The sequence below is a fragment of the Colobus angolensis genome, unplaced genomic scaffold (assembly GCF_000951035.1).
Source record: "Colobus angolensis palliatus isolate OR3802 unplaced genomic scaffold, Cang.pa_1.0 Scaffold14, whole genome shotgun sequence".
Classification (NCBI taxonomy): domain Eukaryota; kingdom Metazoa; phylum Chordata; class Mammalia; order Primates; family Cercopithecidae; genus Colobus; species Colobus angolensis.
In genome coordinates, this window is record NW_012114488.1 from 15,511,418 (window position 1) to 15,535,795 (window position 24,378).

Sequence of the window (24,378 nt, forward strand, 5' to 3'; positions counted from 1 at the left end):
TGAATAAAGAAGACAGTTTTGGCAGCCCTCATAGGGATATAAAAGCATATATGAAGATATTAGCCATGAAAAGCTCTAAACATAAAAATTAGGAAGCTACATGGGAATTTGTTCAATGTTGTTAATTTTTTTAGTTGGCTGCTTAAGCTGTAAAATACTTTGACATTTTTTAGGTTATAGACATTTCTCACTAAAATTTAGAAGTATTAATTAATGAATGAAGACTGCAAATATTTGTAGAAATTTTAAACTGTTATTAAAGTAAGTGTAAAAACATTTTAGTCTATTTTAAAATCTAAAGCCAGGCATTATCTTCCTGATAACTCTACTATTTTCTCCTCAGAGCTGAACACAGAGCCCCAGGTTCTATCACAAGTTGATCTTTTAAGATCAGATACCCTCAACCTACATAGTTTGGTTTGACTCGCATTGGAAGATGGGAATACTGACAGCATTCCTCCTACTTAGGTATAGGGGTGAAATTTAGAGAGAACAACAGCTCTTCCTCCACTTAGGATAGGAGAACATGATGAAATCCTCTGCCAAAATATAACTAGGATGGGAAAACCTACAAGACCCTCCTTACTAATACAAAAGACAATGCAAGACTTAACTGTTCTGGGGCTTGCCAAGTTGACTAAGAGTTCTCTCAAGTACTGATCTATTGTCCATATGACATACAAACCCCATGAACTCATTTTTCCAGTTCTATAAACTACTTCTGATCAACAATTATTTAAAATAGAATATTTGGTTAGAAAACTGCTCTTCCCCCAAAAATAAAATGTTACCACCTCAGATCATTAACTAGATGTCATCTTTTAACCACCTCATGACTCCAGGCTCCATGAAGCAAAATGCTCATGTCCCCTTCTGCTGTGGACCAGTCTTTTCCTATGATACTCCATCAAGTTATTCTTCGCAAAGTCTTTGGACATTTTGGCTAATATCAGGTCCAAAGAAATACTGACATCAGACAAGTATCTATTCGTGCTGGTCGGTGCCAGAGCCTTCGGGTCGTGACAACCTGCAGAAGGCCCTACAGCATCACTCACACACCACAGCAAAGAAGCCCAACCACAGCCGGCACACACCCTAACGCTATGGTCACTGTGCAAGCACATGTGAGGGGTGATGAGGGCATGGGACGCTGGTGGGGTGAGACTACCTGGTATCATGGGCACTGCTGATGGATTTGGGCAGCGCAGAGTCGCCACCAGAGGGGCTGGGCCGACTGGCAGCAACAGCAGCAGCAGCAGCAGCAGGGCTGCCGTGGCTCCGCGCGTCGGAAGGCACGCTCCGAGTGCTAAGACAAGAAGAAAAGCTTCAGGAACACATGTGAGAAGAGGGAATGGACTTGAAAATCTTTTTCAATTAAAAATAAATTATGGCAAGGGGGTGAAATATGTTTAAAAATATAAAATGCAAATTGTTCTTTGAGATTTGAGTCTAGGTGTAAAAAAGAAAAAACCTAACTTCCAAGCTTTTCTTTTTTTTGAGACAGCATTGCACTCTGTTGCCCAGACTGGAGTGCAGTGGCGCAATCATAGCTCACTGCAGCCTTGACCTCCTGGGCTCAAGTGATCCTCCTTGCTTTAGCTTCCCGAGTAGCTGGGACTACAGGCAACGGCCACTACACCCAGCTATTATCTTTGTTGTATTTTCTGTGGAGACGATGTTTTGCTACATTGCCCAGGCTGTTCTCCAACTCCTGTGCTCAAGAGATCCTCCCGCCTCGGCCTCCTAAAGTGCTGGAATTACAGGCGTGGGTCACTGCACCCCGGTCCCCATACAGCTTTAAAAAAAATAATAACTGTGGTCCTTATCTAGCAAATATTGTTAAATAAAATTATACTTTTAAAAAGTGATTATACAGCGAGAGAAGGTGCTCACTACCTCAAGATGCAGAAATGCCACCACATTCAAGGTAGTTATTGTGAATGTACTATAGTTTCTGAATTCACTTAGTGTTTACGTTGCTTTGTAATTACATATGCAGGTAAAAATTGAATCTGGAAAGGTCATTCCAGTTTTTCTCCACTTTTAGTGGTATTTCGTATTGTTTTCAAATGTTGATGACACTATCTACATTCAAATTTGTTTTCCGAAGGTTATTTTTCAAAGGCAGGAAAGGAAAAAATGACTCCAAAGCCTGAAAGCATTTAGTAGCTTGCAGTTATAAATAAGCTGAGAAATGAAGTTATCTTGAAAGGTACAGGTCTGTTTTAAATTTGCATATCTTTTTCTTTTGCAACTAAAGGCTTCAAGATAATGCAAGAAAGAGCTTTTACAAATGTACGAACAACGCGGAAAAGGTATTTAGCTCTCAGAGCAAGCATCTAGTAGTTTCAAAAGTATCAACATGCATATCGGAGAGCACTCCGTAAAGCAAATGACTAGACAAGCACCAAATACCTGAATCCCTCTGGAGTGGGGATAATGAGGTGTGGGTTAGGAGGGTCACTATGGCATCGAGGTACCTTCATAGGACGGGGGCTGTTCCGATGAATGGCTGCCAGCAAAAATGGCAACAAATGCAACTTGTTAATATGGTCCACAGAAAATCATCAAATAAACAGTCAAATGGAAAATGGAATGTCACTTATTTTGGCCAAAACCAAGGTAAGTCCATTTATATAAGTAAAAAATAATATTACATATACAAATATTATGGAAAATGTCACTTTTTAAAAGTCAGTAAAGCCCTATTATATATTTACAGTTTTCTCCATCAAAAAACATTTTTAAAATCCTGGAGTAAAACATACATAATGTAAGCTAAACAAATGATTTAACTCATTTTAGAGATACTCCTAATAAAAAGGAGTTCTTATGTTATCTACACGTTAAAAAGACTGTGGTCACTGGTGACATTTTGAGAGGTCCTGCCTTTGAGGTCGCTGTCATTTTCCTGAGTGCATGGAGTTTTACTCCAGTTCCTTTAAACCAGATCAGGTAGATTTAATTTAACTGAGTTATTATTTTTTTCAAGAGCATGTTTTCTTCTCTTTTTCTTTTACATATTCTGGTAATAGATAAATATGAATAAAATTTAAAATAAAAATTTAAAACTAGATAAAATTTAAAATTAGAGATCTTATCTGGTGATTACAAATATGCTGACAATTCCACTTTCCCAATAACTAGATGTCAATATTAATGGACATGTGTTATATTTTGCCTACTCTCCGTAACATGCTTTTTCTCTTCTTGACTTTTAACAATCTGTTTTAACCCTCCTTAGTATTTTTTTAATGTCATATTTTCTCTTCATGTTAATACTTTCAGTCTATATATGTTTTACCCCAAACAAGTTTTATCCTAAATGGAAATCCTGTTTCTTCATGATTTTGTTTGCTATTAATAAGGTGAAACAAGAGAGACAGAAGTAGTAAAAATGGAGAGATCTGAAGTTCTCTTGCAGAATTTACAAAACTTTAAAGGGACTGTTAACAAAAAAACCTCAGGCAATTTGTTTCTCCGATTCATTATCCTAGCTATTACAATAGCAAATGGAAGAAACTCAATAGTAACAAAGGTTGAAAGAAAAAAAAAATGATTTGGTGAGTAATTAAGCAAAGATACTGGGAACTAGTTAAAAATTAGTAAAAATTTTCCTACAAATAAAGACATTCTGTTTAAAAAACCATGTGCACATACATGTTTTGCATGAAACAAAGCAATTATTTTAATAGTAGGTATATGTAACACTGAAAAACTTTCCACTTCATTGGAAAGAAAATTCAAATGGCTAATAAACAAAATGGATGTTCACATTTCACTATGGGTAAACACTGATTATAGAGATGCTTTTCATGGCCAAAACAAAAAAAGCCCATTAAAAAAATGGTAGAAAGAATTACAGTACATTCATGACAGCCACAGTGTGGCCAATAAAAAGAACCAGTGAGATCGATACCTGTTGACACAGAGACATTTCTACAATTGTAAACAAACCACCCTATAAATGACTGTGTGATGAAATGCTCACAGAGAAAGGTACAGGTAGAATGTATTTGTGCGATTATATGAATCTACAGAAAATATGGAAGCTTACATACCAGGTTGTTATTTGTTACACGCTTACAACAGAGGGAAAGGAAGAAAGTAAGCAACAGTAACAAAATGACAGTTGATGTGCTCTCATTTTCATTCATTTCTTTTGTAAAAAAACACCACAAAATCAAATGATGACCCCTGTTTTGTGTGGAACACTAGAATTTATACAATGTTATTACTTATTTAATCCTCATTAGCATCCAGTTCACTCATTAAAAAGGGAGGCTCAATGACATTAAATGAGCAGCCCCAGGTCAATTGCTGTCCAGGTCCCCACAGTTGGTTCCACTAACCCACAGTGGCTGAGAGGACAGAGGACCATGTGGGTCTCCAGAGAGCGCTATTAATGAACTGTCCCACTGCAGGGTGGAGTGGCAGGCATACTGAAAGATGAGCGACTCCGATGTCACCCGGGACTGCCTTTGGATTAAGGAAGTATGAGTCAGTTTTCTTTTGTCTTTTGTCATCCTTTTTCTACATTGATAAATTTTCTAAATGTACATCTTCCATATTTTTCTAGACACTTTTTCTATGTTGTAATTTTTCCACAATGAAAATGATTCCTTATGTAATAAAGTATTTTTTAAGTAATTCTTACTGAACTATCAATCGTGTTCTTAGAGAAACATGAACGTCTTAAGAGATCAGAAAATCAAAATTATTCATAATATGCTTAGGCAAAAGCCTGATAAGACAATAGCATGCTTTATATAAAATGCTCAAATAGTCTTACAAATGATAACTTTCATTTTCACAACAACCTTGGGAGAAAAAGAGGTATGAACTGAAGATTAAAAAACCAACAATTAAAACCCATTCTACTAATTTTCTGTAGCTAGCAAGTACCCTATATGAAATATAGTTGATGTTCAATAAATTTACCATTTATGAATTATATTTTGTGTAATTTAAATTGCATAAAATTTCTAAGTTTTCATTTTTGGGTGTTTATTATTATAAACAGTTTTGTTTTATTTACAGACTATCTCAAGAATGGCATAAGACATAGCTTTTTTTTGACATATATTTTGTTTTCAACATTCCAACATACACTGTAAAAGCGTTAATCATTCAATGTGACTGTAAAATTGTACATAAACTGTAATCAAAAATTGTAATTAAAGTAATATATATAGCAGCATACCTTAACTTGATTTTTTAAAAAGTAAAACCAAATCAGAATTTACTACAGCTGGTGGGAAGGTGGGCACTTGGGACAGCTGTGGAGAAATGGACACTGCTGTCCTCAAAGGTAAGGAAGGAGGGACAGGGAAGTGATCTGCAGCCACCTGTAGCAGGGGCGGTTTCTCCTGCTTGGCAGACAACACCCTCCTCCAGTCTTTCCTCCCCATCAGAAAAGATGGTAAGGGGGAAAAAAGAATGGTATACTGGCCTAGAAAAAAATGTATTAATTGAATACTGCTGGCTAGCTTATGGCTGACGTTTTAATCTTCCTGTCGGATGTAGAAAGATTGCTGTGGAGTTATCTGTCTACACACCTCATTTCTGTCCCTCTCATTGCCGTTTTCCTAAATATTAAGACACCTCTTATACCATTTTAAACGACTGCAATTACAAGAGGATTTGTCCACTCAAATCATTGTGTTCCAGAAGAAATGCTGTAACGGCTGTCTTACCAAGGTACAAACCTGTAACAGGACTGTGTGGTTTTCCTATGACATGGCCAATACATTCATTCATCAAGGCTTGTAAACTCTAGAAACCAAAAGAAATTGGGAAAAGTAGAGAAAACAGGCATGCTTTCTTAATTATGGAAGTAGCACAAATTAATTTTCAGTGTATTTTTAAAAACATGCTACCCAAACTATTTTCAGTTAGCTTAAAAGAAAACAGGTGGCCGGGCGCGGTGGCTCAAGCCTGTAATCCCAGCACTTCGGGAGGCCGAGACGGGCGGATCACGAGGTCAGGAGATCGAGACCATCCTGGTGAACACGGTGAAACCCCATCTCTACTAAAAATACAAAAAACTAGCTGGGCGAGGTGGCGGGCGCCTGTAGTCCCAGCTACCCGGGAGGCTGAGGCAGGAGAATGGCGTGAACCCAGGAGGCGGAGCTTGCAGTGAGCTGAGATCCGGCCACTTGCACTCCAGCCTGGGCGACAGAGCGAGACTCCGTCTCAAAAAAAAAAAAAAAGAAAATAGGTATAAACACAAACTGTATGTAATTTAAAATAATACAGTGTATTTCATTTTTTGTAAGTAAAAGCAAATTAGCTGTCAACTTCCCATAACACAATAATGCGTACAAGCAGAGAACTTCTCATATAATTGTCCCTACTACTGGGAGAATAAAATAAATGAATTCACACTATGAGCAACATCATGCTAATCTGATGACATTTATCAGACTAACAGTGATAATATTTAACATGAGCAAGATGCTCTCAAATGATGCACACTGAGGTAAAAGAGCTAATTTTTGTTCTGCCCCAAAGCAGTAGCTACGATAGCAGTAAAAATATAAAACTACCAAATATGTTAGAAGGGCCAGGGTTTACAAACTAGACATTGATTTAGTTGAACACTAATGTTACAAAAAGAAAAAAATATCTTACTCTGCTATGAGGAGTACTTTAAATTTCTCAGCATTATCATTACATGAAAAATATGTAAGAACCACTATTACGGCCGGGCGTGGTGGCTCAAGCCTGTAATCCCAGCACTTTGGGGAGCCGAGACGGGCGGATCATGAGGTCAGCAGATCGAGACCACCCTGGCTAACCCGGTGAAACCCCGTCTCTACTAAAAAATACAAAAAACTAGCCAGGCGAGGTGGCGGGCACCTGTAGTCCCAGCTACCTGGGAGGCTGAGGCAGGAGAATGGCGTGAACCTGGGAGGCGGAGCTCACAGTGAGCCGAAATCCGGCCACCGCACTCTAGCCTGGGTGACAGAGCGAGACTCTGTCTCAAAAAAAAAAAAAAAGAACCACTATTACATATAAAACATACACAAACCAGAAAACAAAGAGTGACTGGCTTATTTTATAATGAAAAAACCTTTAGAATATTCCATACCAAGAAGTCATCTTCTGGTAAAGCTGAAATAAAGGCAGGTTCAATTGCTTGCAGAAAATCAAATCCTTGAGTCGCCCACCTGGTACATGAAAAAGTTCGGCAATCACAAAACAACCAAGACAGCGCTGTAGCAGTTTTAGACTGTACAATACTGAAAAGTGACATAATTATAATTACTATTTAGGACAAAACACTTTTTTTTTTTTTTTGGCCTGGGTTCAGTAAGTTTACAGTGACCTTTTGGAAAGGAGAATAATTTTTTAAAATTTAATTTTGTTCTGAAACCAATAGGAAGCATGGAAGCGGATTTTAGACATGATAGGTGCCATCTGTAATTCAACAATTATTTATTTGTAATTCAACAATTCTTTATGAGTTTTGTAACACAAAGTTCCTACTTGAGTCTCAGGCACAGCAAATGTGTTTTCTCTAACTTGGAGAAATTGCTTAATGACTTTTAAAAAGTGCCCCATGCTACCCCTCCATTACAAATTACAGAACGCTCAGCTATTTTTCACACAGTCATGACACTTTAATAACTATGTTTACTTTAGTGGAGCTACTATTGAGCCTCACAGATGATTCACCCATTTCACCCCTGCAAATTCCAAAACGGTTTCTTAATGAATAAATTTCACGAGGGAGGAAAAAACATTAGTCATCAGGAAGACTTGTCAAAGGAGAACATGAGTTCCCTTAAAGACAACTCCAATTTGGAACAAATTTTTAAAAAATTTTTTTCCCAAGAATTATGTAGTTTTCTCTATATATTTTTCCATTAAAAAAAAAAAAAAAAACCTGATCACCAAAGAGTTTAGGGTGCTCCCTTCTGTGTCATCTGCTCAAAAAAAAATCCCATAGGACATATATGAACAAATACTCCCAACCCCACATGACGTATTTCAGAAATATCCTACTTGGTCATTACCTGGGTCTTGTACCTCTACCACTCTCACATTTAGTCAGGACATAATTCATCCACTTCCGGGCAAAGCTTATATATTTGTCTCCTATCTTCTGTCTAAACTCCCCAGACATCAAACGAACAACTTCTTTATGATACTGTAAGAAGATTTCATGTATATCAAAATTAAGAAAATGATCATTAAATAATACCACACACTATAATGCCATGTCTGTTTAAAATGTTTTCTAAAAACAAAAAGTGAAATCCAATTAAAATTTCTATATTTTGAATATATGAAGAATTATGGAAAGTATAGTGTTTCAACATGCAGTTGCATAAATGTTTCACTCCTGAGTTTAAATTAAGAATGTGCTTTCATGATATAAAACATCTCTTTAAAGTTTTAAAATGTTAAGTAGTTGGCTGTTGGCACCAAATAAAAGTCGGACAACTACCTAACAGTTTAAAAGTACAGTAACATCTCCGATACACAGCAGTGATATAAGATGATATTCTTGATTACGCTGTGATTACAATATCAGATTTACTGTAAAAGGTTCCTAAAACTTTCTGTAAGTTATCAAGCAATTACTAAACTGTAGTGTGTGTTTCCTCTTATTTTGAACCTACCTCAAATCCAAAATTGTATCCCTGAATCATTGCTTCTCGGTAGTACTGTTGCAAGGTGACAGATTCGGATTCATCAACTTCAGCATCGAATTCTGATGTGAACATGTGGTCCACGCGGTCAATGGCATTGCTTATTCTGTTGCATAGCTCTAATGCATCATTCTAAAGAGTCCAAACCGGGATTAATGCAAAACGAAGCAAATCATACAATACTTAACACATTTTAAAGAAAGATTTCATTCATCATCACACAGACATTAACCACTACAAAACAATTCAGCCACTTTTAGTTATCAAAAGGAATTACCAAATATAGAAGAAATTATGTCATTTTATTTGACATTCTTAAATAGAAGAGAAAAAATACATTTAAAATGATACAGTCTAGTTGTAATCTGCTCTTGGAATAGATGCTTTTATCTTCAATATTTTTATACGTCAACCACCTGTTGTTTACTCCTCTTGGACAGTTGCTCAACCATAAGTACGGGTGCAATTCCACAGAGTGAAAAAGCCCACGTACTTCTAGACGACCTCCACGGTGTCCTCGAATCAGGCTGTCCTCATTTCCCTGCTACTTCCTAGTCCAGGGGTTCTCTTCTGGGGTGGATTTTTCGCCCTCCCCTCAGCGTCTGGAGACATTGTCCAGAGAAGTTTTAGACTGTCAAAATTTGGAGGAAAAAGTGGAATCTACTGGGATATGGTAAGTAGAGGCCAGGAATGCTGCTAAACGTCCTGGAATGCACAGGACGGACCTCCACAACAAAGAATTACCGGCCCAAATGTCCACACTGAAGAGGCTGAGAAGCCCTGCCATAGCTCGAGCTTTCGTCACCTCTGTCGGCAACACAATAGCTCCAAATTGGTCTCCCTTTCTACCCTTACACACGAGTGCATACAAGGTCTCCATCAGGCAATCCCCTTACTATGGTTACAAAATATTCTTCCAGCAATCTATAAAGAGAGAGAACCTAAATATTTAGTTAATAAATGTTTATAGATAAATTAGACAAATCAGACTGACAGAAGAAAAACAAATGTTTATGAAATGACTTGTAACTTCAGAGAGTGTTTCTTCTTCAAGAAGTTAGGCCTTAATGTGAGTGAGAAGACGTAACCGATTGCCTGCAAAAGTGTGGATGAGATCAAGACTGATACATGGGATACAAAATAGAAAGTGTCAAAAACAGAAAATAATGGAAAAAGACAGCCAGGCTGTGGCTTGTTATAAACTTTGAAAGGCCTTTGTGCTTCTCTGCAACTTTTTTCTATTATGTTTAATTTGGTTGAATTATTAAACAAAACAATAAATAAATCTTCTATTACACACTACTGATATGGAATACCTCTAGTAAATACTGGAGATTGTGAAAGGAGAATGAAATTTACACTGGGAATGAAGAGACCTATATTCCTAAATTTTCAACTTTGCCACTAGCCAGTCATGTAGTCACCATGAATAAGTCACATAAAGTTCAATTCTCTATCCTTTCCAATTACAAAGTTCTACAGCTTCAGGAATCTCAGAATCTGTAGTTTAGACGTAAGAAAATATGTATTGGGAAGAGAGGTAAGTGGGTGGGCAATTTAAGAGCTCAAGTTCCTTGGCTGATATTACCTTACACACATTATCACACACTGACTCTTCCACAGTATTTCATCAAAAAGGAAAAATCTCAGCTAATGTAGAGAACAGCGTGATACCTTCAGTTGCTGCAAAGCTTTGGCGATGACCGGCTGACTGGATGTCTGCTCCTGGCACAGAGTCATAAGTCCCTCAATGGACTGCTGGAAAGCTTTTCTCTGAATTGTGAGATGGGCAGACTGCATGACAACTAGTAAAAGATTATCCACCTGAGAGGAAAATCAAGCACAGGACACAAAAACCAACCCAGTTACTAGTTGTTATTCTAGTTCAACACCAGTCCAAAAACAATGCCAATCTCAGGGATACCAGGCCAACAACCATCTGATCAGAAAGTCATTTTTAAGCAAAGCTTCTCCTACATAGCAACAGACTTCAGTGGGCATTGACAGCTGGAATATTCAGCACCATGGAGAAGAACCCCTCAGGACTGCAGGCACAACATCTTTGAGCTATCCTAGAACTTCAAGTGTTGAGTACTGCTAGTGCAGAGTGTGAGTGTGCGTGTGTGTAATGGAGCACTGTGAAGAAGGAAAATGTAGGAATAAGAGACATCAATTGAAGGGCCTTATATAAAACATTAAGAAATCAAGACTTTATTACTTTTGTTCTTCAAGAGATAAAGAATCCTTGCAGTATTTTAAGTAGATCTGTGATGCAATCAGATGTATTATAATGTATAAAACATTAAGAAATCAAGACTTTATTACTTTTGTTCTTCAAGAGATAAAGAATCCTTGCAGTATTTTAAGTAGATCTGTGATGCAATCAGATGTATTATAATGATCATTCTGGAAGTATAAAAACAAACACAGAATTGGAGACACAGAAGGTGAGGTTTGAAGCAGGGAAACTCAAAGTAAGAAACTGCAATAATTCAGGAGAGGGATGGTAAAGTTCTGACTATAGAGGCTGCTCTGGGGATGCAGGGAAAGGATCATTGACTGGAAATGCTTCTGGCAAGGTATTAACTGGAAAGGTGGGAGGCTGAATTTATATTAGCTGTCACACTTCTGGTTTAAACATGTGAGTGAAGTGGAACCATTCACTGAGACGGAATATAAAAGCAGAGTTGTTGGGGTGAAGGGACACAGCAGGCCAGTGTATACTCAGTTCTTTGAGACTGAGCTCAAGGTGCATATGAACACTCACCATGACTGTTCCTAAGCTGAACACAGATAAATGAGAAAGCTTCTCACAGTTTATAACTAATGAGTTACAGAAACTGTCACAAGGTCCCTGTTAGGTAGGGAGGGGACAACCTTCACTACAAAAAGTGAAAATTAAATAACCAGTAAACCTGAATACTTTGAGAACTGGGATTTCTGGAACTACAAATTATATTAGTGACATAATTTATTTTAGATCATAGCTCCACAGGTCTAACTACATGACTGAACTAAGAAAAGATATAAACCAGAAAGACGGTTTGTTTCAAATATTCCAGAATAATTTAACTTAACAGAATGATATACTGTACAAATTATGCTGCAAAATTACCTATTAACACACTGAGGCATATTTTTGGGAAGTATATACTTGTGATTACTAGGGTAGCTGCACCCCTCATTCATGAGCGGCTAACAGTTCATTCTTACTAAAAGTCCTTTAAGTAACACTGCTGAGAAGTCAGAGGTGAGATGTACCTGCATGCTTCTCAGGGTGTCAACAGTCTCCACCTGAGGCACGACTTTGACAGGCTGTGCCTCCCACGTGCCCCAGCTGTCCTCTGAATCACGGGCTCGATCACCGTGCTTGGTCAGAAGCAGATAGGCATCGATGAGTACGTCGTCTGAATCTTTTGAACAGTCCTTTCCTGCGGCTGCATTGAGTAACTGCAAAATAATACTCTTCTCCTCAGCAAGAGTGTCTGGAACAAACACTTGCAAGTTTTCTAACCCAGGAATTTGTACCTGCAAAAGAAATAATCCAAAATCTTAAGGAACATTGTACATTAGAGAAATATGTTATTTAAAACAAACAAATGAACCTAGGAAAGCAGAGGCAGGTTTGGGGAGGGGATGTGGGAAGGGCACGAATTGGAGCAGTGAGGGAACTGTAGGAAGGAAGCTGGGTTCAGTGTGACTGGAGGAGGCAGGAGGAGTCTGTGAATGCACTGGAGGAGAGGCCTTACAGAGTCTCCCCGATTACTGGACATCCTCCTCACTGCTTTCTTTTCAACAACAAAGAAAATACTCGAGGGGGAGGCAAGACAGCCTGAAAAAACCTCAACCACTGCTAGTTTGTGATGCTTACAGAGAATCACCTGGCTTGGGAAAAAGGCAAAAATTGTTAATACAGATTCTCTAATTATTCCAGGGCAGGGAGCCAGGGGGTCATCATAAGAAGGCTCCTTGAGATCAATTTCTCAAAGGGTACACATGTGGTGGCACAATGCAGGTCATGCCTCCCACTCTCAGTACAGGAGTGGGATTAAACCGTGGGCTTGGGATAAAATGTTCAGTGATGACATCACATACGGATTCTAACAGTGCTAAATCTCAAACAACTTAAAGTGGAGTAAAGTTGCTGACTCAAAAAGTGGCTCTAGTGATGACCAGGATCTTGATGTCAAAGATTCACTGTAAAACCTTTGAAATGCATCAGGAAATATAAGGGTGAAAAACAAAACCACTATTTAAAATAAATATTATCTCCTTATACACATTATTTTAAATATGTGTAACTAAATTAATAAACAGCATGAGTAAATTTTTTAGTATTTATCTACACTCTTAAGACAAGTTAATAAGTCAAGTATGAAAAAGACTTTCATTATTCCACTAGTGAATTACAGGACAGTCTTACAACTGGGGTTGTCGTACAGCCTTCAGAGCCTGTAATATTTATTATTTGGACCTTCAAGAAAAAGTTTGCCTGTTTTAAAAGAAAGGAGGAAAGGCAAAATGTTTCAATCACACCATCTGAAGTACTTACCTTGACATACTGTTTTAATTTCAGAACATCCAGGAGGTCTCTAACTGGGGCTGAAAGCCTGAATTCTGCTGCTATTTCCAGGTCCTAGGATCACAGTTACAATGAAACTTCTTTAGGGTTAGCATTAAAAAAATAAGATTAAAGAAAAATAAGATAAAAGGTACTAATCAATCAGGATTGCAAGCTCACCTTTCTCAACATTTTAGCAAATCCAAGTGCTTTGGAGGCCCTTTCTCTGGCTTCATGGAAGAGCTCCTTCAGGGCTCGGCTGATCTCTATGACAGACCTCCTGCCAAGTGGATTCAAGGCCAGTTAGAACACAGTAGGGAATACCCCAGAAGTGCAAGAGGGATTTAACAACAAAGATGAAGCAAATTCTAAATTACAGTAATAAATAAAGACTGCAGATTTTTAAATGGGAACAAACACTTATTGAGGATGTAGTCAAAACATTCAGAAGCCTGCTCCTGACAGTTTTGTAGAAAATATTCATATCCTTTCAATGTAAGCAGGGCACACTGAATAACCTTCAAATAAGAGGAAGCTCAATTTTCTTAAGATTTCATTATGATCATTTCTTGGAGTTTCAGGTTAAGTTCTTAACTCCTGGCTCATAATCTAAAAAGAAATATATACAGTGTGGTCTGGGAAATATTTAACAACTGGCTGCCCCTAAATAACTATCTTACGCAGTGCACGCTGATTTCTGTGGTGTAAATACTCCCATTATAGCTAATTTCAAGGTAGCAGTATGATGTTACTGAGCAATGAAATGGGAAGAGATGTGCACGATCAGCTCCCTCAAGCCAGAAGCGACTCCAACACTGCCCATTGCCCCCCCTTTTAGATCTATCATGAGTAAACCGTGTCATGAGAGCCACTCTCTAGTTCACCATCTTCATTCCTGACTTCTCATGTTTATTTGGAATCTACATGCTTGGAGTTATTTTGAACCCACCATGTTAGCTCTCAAAACTGTAAGATCTACAAACTTATTTATTCCATTTCTCAGCTATTCAATATTTTCCCAGGTGAGAACCCATGTGGGAACTTCTTTCTTTAACCTTGGCATAAAAACATACCAGGTGTTCTGAAACTCAAAATGTGTTTTTCATCAAACCTTGAATGGTGAGCGAAAACATTTTAGCTTTGGAGAAGTCAGTTTTATTCGAGCATTCCCTAAATTTGAATCATATGACCTTGCTGATTATATGGCCACAAAGTTGCTATATGCCTGATATATATGCCACAAAGAGTAGCAATTTCAAAAGGTTTGACCTGAATACTATCCACACAGAATTGGAGGAATTTCAACAGAGAAACCAGTTTCATACACTGAAGTTTAAAGTTCAACAGAAGGAATATACTAAGAATAAAAATGTACCAAATATCATTAATGGACCACTACATAGATTTTTTAAGAACAGAAACTAATACAAAGGCATCCCAGACAATGTAGATCAAGAAAATTCTACTCATTTTTTTCTAGTCAACCTTATCTCTTTATCTTAAGTTAGCTTTTTTTTTTTTGAGATGGAGTCTCACTCTGTCACCCAGGCTGGAGTGCAGTGGCGCGATCTCAGCTCACTGCAACCTCTGCCTCCTGGGTTCAAGAAATTCTCTGCCTCAGCCTCCCGAATAACTGGGATTACGGGCGTGTGCCACCACGCCCAGCTAATTTTTTTTGTATTTTTAGTAGAGACGAGGTTTCACCATCTTGGCCAGGCTGGTCTTGAACTCCTGACCTCGTGATTCACCCACCTCGGCCTCCCGAAGTGCTGGGATTACAGGTGTGAGCCACCGAGCCCAGCCAGTTAGCACTATTTTTATCACGCTAAATAAATTTTAAGTTCCCCTTCAAAGAAAATTTCACATAAAACGATAACTAAGAAATCACATGGAAAGACAAGAGAGTTATAAATAAATCCCTTTACATCTACTGCCCAAATTCTTCTAGGCCAGCACAATTTGGTTTGAACAATGCTCCTTCTAGGATCTCACCAAGAGGAAGAAAACAACGAGATAAGAAGTGGAAGAGAAAAGGAAGCACAACTCCAACCTGATTTCGTCGGAAGCACTGCTATCATCCGCACTAGTCCAAAATTCAGCACAGCTCTCCTGTAAGCCAAATTCTAAAAAACTTCCTGTAGATTTCAGCAGCATTCCTGCAATGTCACTAAGGGAACAAAAATGAAAATAAAACAGAGAAGAAAAATTGTCCCCACTCACAGCCTAATTCTTGACTGAGAAACTTGAAAGGCTCAGCTACTGTTATAGTTTAAAAATCAAAAATGAAAAATTTCTCTTCTTTTAATATAAAACCATAGATGTGGAAAAGTAGAAATCTGGATTATGGCATGTACCTACCTTTGTTCTATTACCACAGTATCTCACTATAAACCTTAAAATCTTAAACTGATTCATAGTAGCTACGGGATTAGTACACAAATGTTATTTCTATCTTAAATGTTGAAAATGGTATAAAATGGCCTCAAACTAAGGATAAGGGGGAAAGTGAATTCCTTAACTGCAACTGTTCTTACAAATTTCCCTCACAATTAGCTTTGCATAGTGACTAAACATGAAACACTCTATGTGACTGATCCTTCTCATTGAGTACACAATTCTAAATACTAGTGTTAAAATGTACACCCCAGTATATAAAATGAATCTAAATGAGTGAAGTAAAATTCAACAACAGTTTACTGACTTAGGATGTTCAAGGAAAAGAACTTATGATCTAGTAACAGAGAGCAGGTAAGTATAGAACCAATATCAGATGTGGCAGGAGGTAAGTGCTAGGCTTGTCGGAGGAGGAGAAAGACCAACCCCCACAAAGGAACGGTTTCAGACCCAGCTGAAGGCATGCCTTCATGTTCAGAAAGCCCTGCAGTGGGCCTTGCAGGCAAATGCAGAATTTTAACAGGTGGACTAATACTGGGAAGAGGAAAATCTGCGAAGAAGAACATGGAAAAGGCGGAAGGAGAGTCCAGGAAGAACAATAAATATGATTAAAAAGCATGAAGATGCGGTCAAACAAGCATGTTCGTGAAAAAAGAAAATCATCCAATCTGAAGAGTAGTGGGTATTTAGGCTACAAACGGACAGGGGAAAGTCCTGGGGCCATGCTGTGGAGGGCAATGGATGTCATGCTTATTAGTTTGGCATTTGATAAGCAGAGAGAGTAAATTTTAAAATATCTTATTGGGAAAGGGGTCTGATTGGAAACATGCTTTTAAAAAGAACATTATATAAAAAAACTAGAATGTACTTATTCAACAAATATTGAGTGCCTAGTATGTACTAAGCAGCAGCAAACAAAACGGGTACAAGCCCTCCAGTGGATGGAGAAAAACAATAAATAAAACAAAAAAGGGAAATGTATTTCAGGTTATTGGTAAGTGCTATGGAGAAAAGGAGTGAGAAAAAAGCTAAGGAGTTGTGGGTAGGAATTTCCATCTTAAAAATACTGGGAAGGTAACATCTGGATAAAGACCTGAAGGAAGTGGGGAAACAAGTCATGAAAATAACCGGGAGGAAGAGCACTCCACGGAGAGGGGCCAGCTGGTGAAAAGGGCCTGAGGCTGGAACACGCCTGGCCTGAGACAGTGAGGAAGCCACTGTGGCTGGGAAGCGAGCACAGGAGGGTCTGGAAGGAGGACAAAGACGTAATGAGAAATCGGACCATGTCAGGCCTTGCGGGCCATTGTTAGGCAGTCTTACATTTTCTGAGCAAGATGGGGAGCCACTGGGAAATTGAGAGGAGACAATGGTCTAACATACACTTTAACCAGACCATTCTGGCTGTGGTGTTGAGAAGAAACTCTAGGAGGCTTCAGGCAGAAGTAGGGAGACTGTTTAGAGAGCTACTGCAGTAACACACATGAGAAATGATAACCTGGAAGAGTGAAGTGTGGACTGCTTGAGAGGCAGAGGTCAGATTCTGGATATACCCTCACAGGACAGCCAAAGAGAGTCGAGGTAGTATGTGCAGTAAATAAAGGAGTCAGGGTTGATTCCAACACTGACTGACCCTCGGAGAAACAGTGTTTGAAGCAGAAACTGCTGCTCCAATACAACAGATAAAATGCAGTGGAGTCCAGAACTACAATAAAAATGGACTGTTCACAAGAAGGGGGAATGAAAAAGCCCTTGAGCTTCTCAGAGCAAGGATCATGAAGGCAAAGGCCAGAGACTGCACTCTAGGGAATGTGAAGGACAAGCAAAAGATAGAAACACAAAGACTGACAAGAGGGAGTGAGGGTACAGTGACATTAAACAACATGAATTTGTAGTGAAACTAAACAGTAACCTTTAAAAACATTTTTTCAACAAAGCTTGACGGAAACAGAAAATGCAAACAGAAGGAATTAGGCAAAGCAGAATCATGGAAAAGTAAGCGGGGAGAGATGCTGCGAATGACAATGAATGCCCTTTTTAAAAAGGCTGACTATGGGCACCAAGCTGAACAGACAAGCAAAGACAGCCTGGGGATTATGGCCTGATGGATGAAGCTGTGAGAGGAGAGTAAGTTCACTGTCCACTCCAAATAAAGAGAGAGGATGTAAAAAGAACTGGCCATTAGAACAGAGAAGTGGATACAAGATTCTGGGAGAGTGAACACAGGAGAGATCGGCAGAGTCAAGAACAAAGCTAAAGCTAGAATCCTGCAGAAGTCACACCAACGGAACCGGGAGACAGGGTAGGCAGCAGAAGCTGCTGCTCTAGTACAACAGATGAAATGCAATGAGGTCCAGGACTAGAATAGGCAAGTTCTTATAATACTTTATAAAAGGGAAACAGAAAATAAAATGGCTGATTAGACAAGTGGGAGAAGGTGGTGCCAAAAGACAGCAGCAGAATCTAAAGCACAGAAGGACACTGATCTCATTTGAGTCAAAGCATGTCAGAGATGCAGTGGCCACCAGCAAAGACCATGGAGATGCGGCCTGTGCCCAGCGATCCTGAGCTTGCATGTAAGATGTTCATTTCCTAGAACTGACAGACCAGCCCTGTGACTGCACTGCTCTCTTCATGATTCTCCCTTGTTTGCACTTCTATTCCCTCACCCTACGCACACCCAATTCATAAAGAGAGTCTGTGATGAGCACTACATTCCCCAAACTGTGGCGGTAAAAATACACTTAAAATACGTCTTAAGTTCTGCACATTCCCACCAAGACTGACATACGCAGGTACATTCTTCTCTTGAAGGACTTACATTCTCCTTCCTTCTATTAGGGGGGAAGAAGGGTTCATTCTAGGGCAGAAGTTCTAAGGTTCAAAGCTGACATCTGAGTGGATAACCCTGCTGTGGGGCCGTTCTGTGTGCCGTGAATACACAGCAGCCTCCCTCCCGGCTGCCCACTCACGGCCAGGAGCATCTTCCCAGTCATGACCATCAAGTGTCTCCAGATACTGCCCAATGTCCCCAAGGGGAAAAAAATCACCCCTGATTGAGAAACACCACTCAAAACTTGGAAGAGGGCGCACATGTGAGATATGGATAATTGCAATTTTCATGTAACTAAACGTACAAACACATAGGAGACAATCTGTGAGTAAATGCTGTGAGAGTGAGAAGGTGGGAGCGTCGCGTTCAGAAGCACAAGGATTCCTACCAGAAAAGCTTCCCGGCCTGTGCTTCTCCTCCCCGTATGTAATGAGTTATTTCTTTGGTGAAATTCCATTCTTCTTCTAACAGATTTTTTAAACTATGGGATGCTTGAGGTAATTGCTGTAGCATTTGGATCCAGCTTCTCATGTAATCAAAATACACCTTAAAATACAAAACGTAAAGGGAGACATTTGAGAGTAGAACTTAGCAACTCAGCACTCTCACCTGAAGCTACACATCAGCAGGGCAAGAGGGGGAATGTCACAGGCACGCAGCACTGAGAGAAGCAAGGTTCTCATCACTGTTAGCTGAGGTCTAAATGAGGATTAAAAAAAAAAAAAATCACAAAACTAACTCCCCAGCAATTTCACACCTTATTGAAAACCCCTTCAAAATCCTAACAAAGTAACAAAAATGTTCACAATGTACAATAAAGGGGGAAAAAAATCAAAAGAACAGCACCTAGAACTTTTCATTATGAATGTACTGTCAACATTATTCCTTTAAGAGGTTAGGATCTTCACTTAATGACCTACATTAGCTTGAGATGGTGCCTTATGTGCGGAGAGGAGGACGCCAACACCCTTCTTTGCACCATCCCTTCCTAACATCAGATTTGTGTGATAAAATGTTTTCAAGGCTTGCAACATATAAATGATGATCTACAACCAAAATATCCAGTTGTTCTGAAGTGGGATTGATGCCCACCACAAGTCCTATTACAACAGCTTTCCCATTCTAAAATCCTCCTTTGGATTTATTTCGTGGTCAGCAGGGTTCAACTATCAAGCAGTTTTTCCCAACAGGTTTGCAATGGCCGCATTCTAGAACAACCCTGTCTATGGACTCCTTTACTTAAAATAATAGCTTGACAGAGTAGGAAATATTTGAGTCATACACATTCTCTCTCTCAGAACTTTTCAGACATCACTCCACTCCCTTCCAACGCCAAGTGTGACTCAGCGTGAACCAGTCTGACGCCAGCCCGAGCACCCACCCACCACTGCTCTCCCACATCCTGAAGGTGACTACACTCGGGTTTCCACACTCAGATGTTTACAGGATTCCTTTCTTTATCCTTGGGTTTCAGTGTTTTCACAAGGCTACATCTCAGACTTCATTGTTGGGAAAGATATTTTTCTGAGATCTAGTAATAACTTTCAGTAGGCAAGCCTGAAGTCTATTCTTTATTTCAAAACAACTTTCTTCTGCTATATCGTTCACTGCGTCTGAGTCCTCCATCCTCCAGGTATGTGGTGTGACTCTGCAGTCCTGGGTCTGGTATGACTAGAGTTGTGTGTGCAGAATCTGCATTTCATGGGTCTACCGTCCTCAACACTAGGCTCAGAACCACCCTTTCACTTCTTGGTGAGCTCCCCCATCTCCGTGTTTCTCCTTCCTGAGGACAGCACTTCCTCCTTGCAGCCCCCAAGGGACAAACTATCTGTCTTTTTCGTTTTTTTTGAAATGGAGTTTCCTCTTGTTGCCCAGGTTGGAGTGCAATGGCACGATCTCAGCTCACCACAACCTCTGCCTGCCAGGTTCAAGCGATTCTCCTGCCTCAGCCTCCCGAGTAGCTGGGATTACAGGCACACGCCACCACACCTGGCTAATTTTGTATTTTTAGCACAGATGGGGTTTCTCCATGTTGGTCAGGCTGGTCTCGAACTCCCAATCTCAGGCGATCCACCCGCCTCGGCCTCCCAAAGTGCTGGGATTACAGGCAGGAACCACCACGCCTGGCCAACTCTTTGTCTTTCTATGCAATCAAGGGTTGCAAAGTCAGCTTCCTCCTGTTCCCACTGCTTTTTTTTTTTCTTTTTTTCTTTTTTTCTTGAGACAGAGTCTTGCTCAGTTTCCCAGGCTGGAGTGCAACGGCATGATCTTGGCTCACTACAACCGCTGCCTCCCAGGTTCAAGTGATTCTCCTGCCTCAGCCTCCTTAGTAGCTGGGACTCCATGCGTGCACCACCATGTCCGGCTAATTTTTGTAATTTTAGTAGAGATGGGGTTTTGCCATGTTGGCCAGGCTGGTCTCGAACTCCTGACCTCAGGTGATCCACCGGCCTCAGCCTCCCAAAGTGCTGGGATTACAGTCGAGAGCCACTGCACCCGGCCCCAACTGCTCCTTTTAAACCATAATTTGTACATATTCTTCTTTAGAAAGCAAAACAAAAGAAAGACCCTGCCCCTTTAAGATTTATGTCATCAGCCACACCACTGGCCCCCTCTTTAGACTGCTACCTATGCAATTCTAATCGGCCCTCACCTAACAGTCTTCCCTCCATCTCGGGCTCGGCTACCCTGCCATGGCTTAGCATCACGCGGAAAACCCACCAAACACTTCTTCAGTCCAGCTTCCTGATTGCCTCCATCTCCAGTGGCCCTTCCTCCACTTTTGATGGGGTTCCACCTCGGATCTTGTCATCGCCAGAACTGCTCCAACTCCCAAATCACCTGTTCAAACACCTGATAATAAAGCCTCCTCTCCTCTTTTCAGATTTGTTCAACCACTTCCACTGCAACTTGTCTTAGCCCTGTCTGGAACCCCAGTCCACTGACTGCTCATTTTTCTGCAACTCACAACTCCTTCCTTTGTTCGCTTTCCTCCAGCTTCAGTTCAGATCCCATGGGCTTATCCTTTCAATAGCACTGCTATCAGCATGCCGGCGTCCCCGCTGCTGCCCGCACCCTGCAGCCCCTTGCTGTCTTTTCATCTCACCTGTTGGTCAGGATCCCAAAACTGGCTTAAGCCTAACCATTCCATTCCCCTTGCCCACATTCGAGAAGCCGGGGGACTAATCATAATCACCAGTCACGTAACATTTCTGGGAATTGTATTTCTATCTCTACTTAGCTCACCTGCCTTCTCTCTAGAGCCACTAGTTTGAAACTTCCTCATTTTCCTCCAACTGCCAATACCCACCCCCACCCAATCTCAGCAGATGATCTCTACCTCTCCACACAAAAATAGAAGTCATTTGGTATAAAATCTTTCATCTTCCTGGTCCCAAACATGCAAACCTACAGGGTTACATTCTCTCTTCCTCCCTTCTTTATAGCAGAGGAACTACTTTTCCTCCTAATCCCAATGCTTGTGCTTTGAGATCCATCTCCTTCAAAAGTCTGAGGAACCTCACCCTTTTCTCATATATACATATTAATACATATATATATATATATATTTTTTTTTTTTTTTTTTCCCCCATCTCTTTCCCTTAGCAAAATCAAGCCTGAGGGCTTTCAAATGCCCTCAGCCCAACTTAAAACTCCTACTGGACTCACATCTTCACCACTCACCCAGCGGCAGGAGCTGGACACCCACAGTCAATCCCAACACCTTGTCCACATTTGATCCACCCCAGTCCTGCCCATTTCACTGTCTGCGTTTCCTCTGAATCCTTATACTTCTTTCTGTATGTGTGCTACATCCTCCAACCCAAGGACTTGCATGTGCATTCCTGGAATGGCCTTGAACTATCCTCTCACATCTGCTCTGGACCCCCAGCCTACTCCCCACCTGCAGCCGGAGCCCCACGGGCTGCCTTGGGTGCCTTCCTCTTGCCGGACTCCTTTCCCACATGAACTGCACCTGCTGCCAAAAAGGGGCTTCTCTTGATCTCTCTCTTTACAAATTAAAAAGCAAAGAGGCTAAAAAAAATTCTAAGAAGTATTCCACAAGTATCACCCAGAATAAACAAATGTTAATATTTTGTCATATTTGCTTTAGGTATGTTGTTGATTTTTCTTTAATTTTTAAGTTCTGGGGTGCATATAGATAATTTTTCAATAAGAAATAAGACACCAGAAAGTTAGTTTCTCCTTTGTTCTCACTTCACTTCTATCTCTTTCCTCCCTCCCCAGAGGCAATAATGATCATGAATTGACTATATTTCCTTCTAGTCTATAAGCTTTTAAAAACAATCTCTTATTACAGAAATTACAACATATAGTATTGTTTGGTCTAAGTTTTTCATCTGTTACCTGAACTGGATTATAACATGTATAAATTTCTGATAAGTTGCAATGCTCCCTCCTCAGAGAAGCCTGACCTCCACACACAGTCAAATCTAACCGCAGTCCACAAAGACCTGTGCCTTTCCTGAGGGCATTTTTCTCAGCTGTAGTCTTGCTCACAAGGTTCTAAAACCACCGTGGCCCCCCCCATTCTTAAACTCTAAGAGGGAGTTTATGCTCGGCACTAGTTCCTTGGTCCCCGCATGGTGCCTGCCTGGCACACAGTGGATACCCAATAATTAATCTGTAGGATGAAAACTTAAGAGCTTCCCTGCTCCTTTGCTGTTTATTCTTCTCCAGAAACTCAAATCGTGCACGTGAGCTCTCTCGTGTGTCTTCTACAACTACCATATCTCGCCCATCATTTTCATATTTTTAATCCTTATAAATCCTTTTAAGTGGTTTCCTTAAGGCTATCACATGTTCCTATATCATGTATTACTGTTTATTGTCTTGGTTACTTCTGAGGCCAGGGACCCAGGAAATGAGGTAGCAATTCATAGCTCAGATTTAGATTTGACATCTCAAATCTAAAGTGATCTCCTTTGACCTACATGCTTCAGGGTCTGTTCTTCGAGTACAGTGGATGTCGTAACACAGAGTAAAGCCCCCAAGGTCACAGACTTTCTGCATCACAACTTGCTCATCACTGCTTCCCCTCCCCCTGCTAAGACAGCTCCCATTCGGCCGTCTTCCTGGCAACCCGAGAAAGCTGTGGTGTCGCTCTGCTCCTTCTGTCGGGCAGTTCTTCAGTCAGCAACAGAATCCCTGGAGAGACATGCTCGGCTTCTGTTACGGCTGCCACACCCCTAGATATCAAGGCTCTAGTTAATCTCTGCATGGGCCTCCTGGGCCTAAGGTGGAAAAGTATTTAGAGCTTGGGTTCATCTTCATTTTAGTTTACATTTCAAGGCAAATAATTCTAACAGTCTTTTTATTTTGGAAGGGTACGGGAAAGGATACTGTGGCCAATTTCCTCCTTCTCAGAAGAAGGAATTTTTCTGTTTGCTGTTTTCAGTGGGTTTCCAGACAAGGGTGTTGTGTTAAACATAATCTGATTGCCAATTCAATTGCTATTCTTTCGTTCCTTCCTAACAGAAACACTGCTTTTGTTTGGGCTCCCCTAGTCCTCAGAACACACCCCTGCCCGGATCCTTCTAGCACATTATAGGCCACACTTTTAAAACACTGGCAGTTTCCAGTTTTTTCATCTGTGAGAAAAGAGATGCAGATAATTGACGGCAATGCCAAAACTAAACTCTAAGCCTTTCTAAAACTAACTAGCTGGGAATGTTAGCCTAGGCTTCCACTATCACACAGGCTCACCAACGGCACAGAAACCGGCCGACCAGGAAGGCGTGGTTCACATGCCTGATGTTCCTCACCCTGCTCCCCTGCCACTACAGGATAAAGCGCCAGCAAAGACAGTTTGTGAAGCAAAGCATATTCTGTCTTCTTCTTTTTTTTTTGAGACGGAGTCTCACTCTGTCGCCCAGGCTAGAGTGCAGTGGCCAGATCTCAGCTCACTGCAA

The 24,378-nt window shown here is 40.3% G+C and overlaps 1 protein-coding gene across 5 annotated transcripts in view; it reads right to left on the reverse strand.

Annotated features, from left to right (window-relative positions):
- Positions 1-24,378, reverse strand: part of MAP3K4 (mitogen-activated protein kinase kinase kinase 4) — a 128,056-nt gene that overhangs the window by 18,087 nt on the left and 85,591 nt on the right. For 3 of the 5 annotated variants that reach the window (XR_001000984.1, XM_011934987.1, XM_011934984.1), the window contains 12 exons: positions 18,834-18,991; positions 15,272-15,388; positions 13,402-13,501; positions 13,213-13,296; positions 11,922-12,188; positions 10,335-10,484; positions 8,631-8,792; positions 8,022-8,155; positions 7,094-7,172; positions 5,697-5,775; positions 2,416-2,512; positions 1,169-1,306 (listed from right to left, as the gene is read on the reverse strand). Coding sequence is in view for 4 of the 5 variants with exons in the window: in XM_011934987.1 (XP_011790377.1) it covers positions 1,169-1,306; positions 2,416-2,512; positions 5,697-5,775; positions 7,094-7,172; positions 8,022-8,155; positions 8,631-8,792; positions 10,335-10,484; positions 11,922-12,188; positions 13,213-13,296; positions 13,402-13,501; positions 15,272-15,388; positions 18,834-18,991 (1,565 nt within the window). In the remaining variant the exon portion in view is untranslated. The remainder of the gene's footprint in view (positions 1-1,168; positions 1,307-2,415; positions 2,513-5,696; positions 5,776-7,093; positions 7,173-8,021; positions 8,156-8,630; positions 8,793-10,334; positions 10,485-11,921; positions 12,189-13,212; positions 13,297-13,401; positions 13,502-15,271; positions 15,389-18,833; positions 18,992-24,378) is intronic. The other 2 variants (XM_011934985.1, XM_011934986.1) reach the window with 2 other exon arrangements.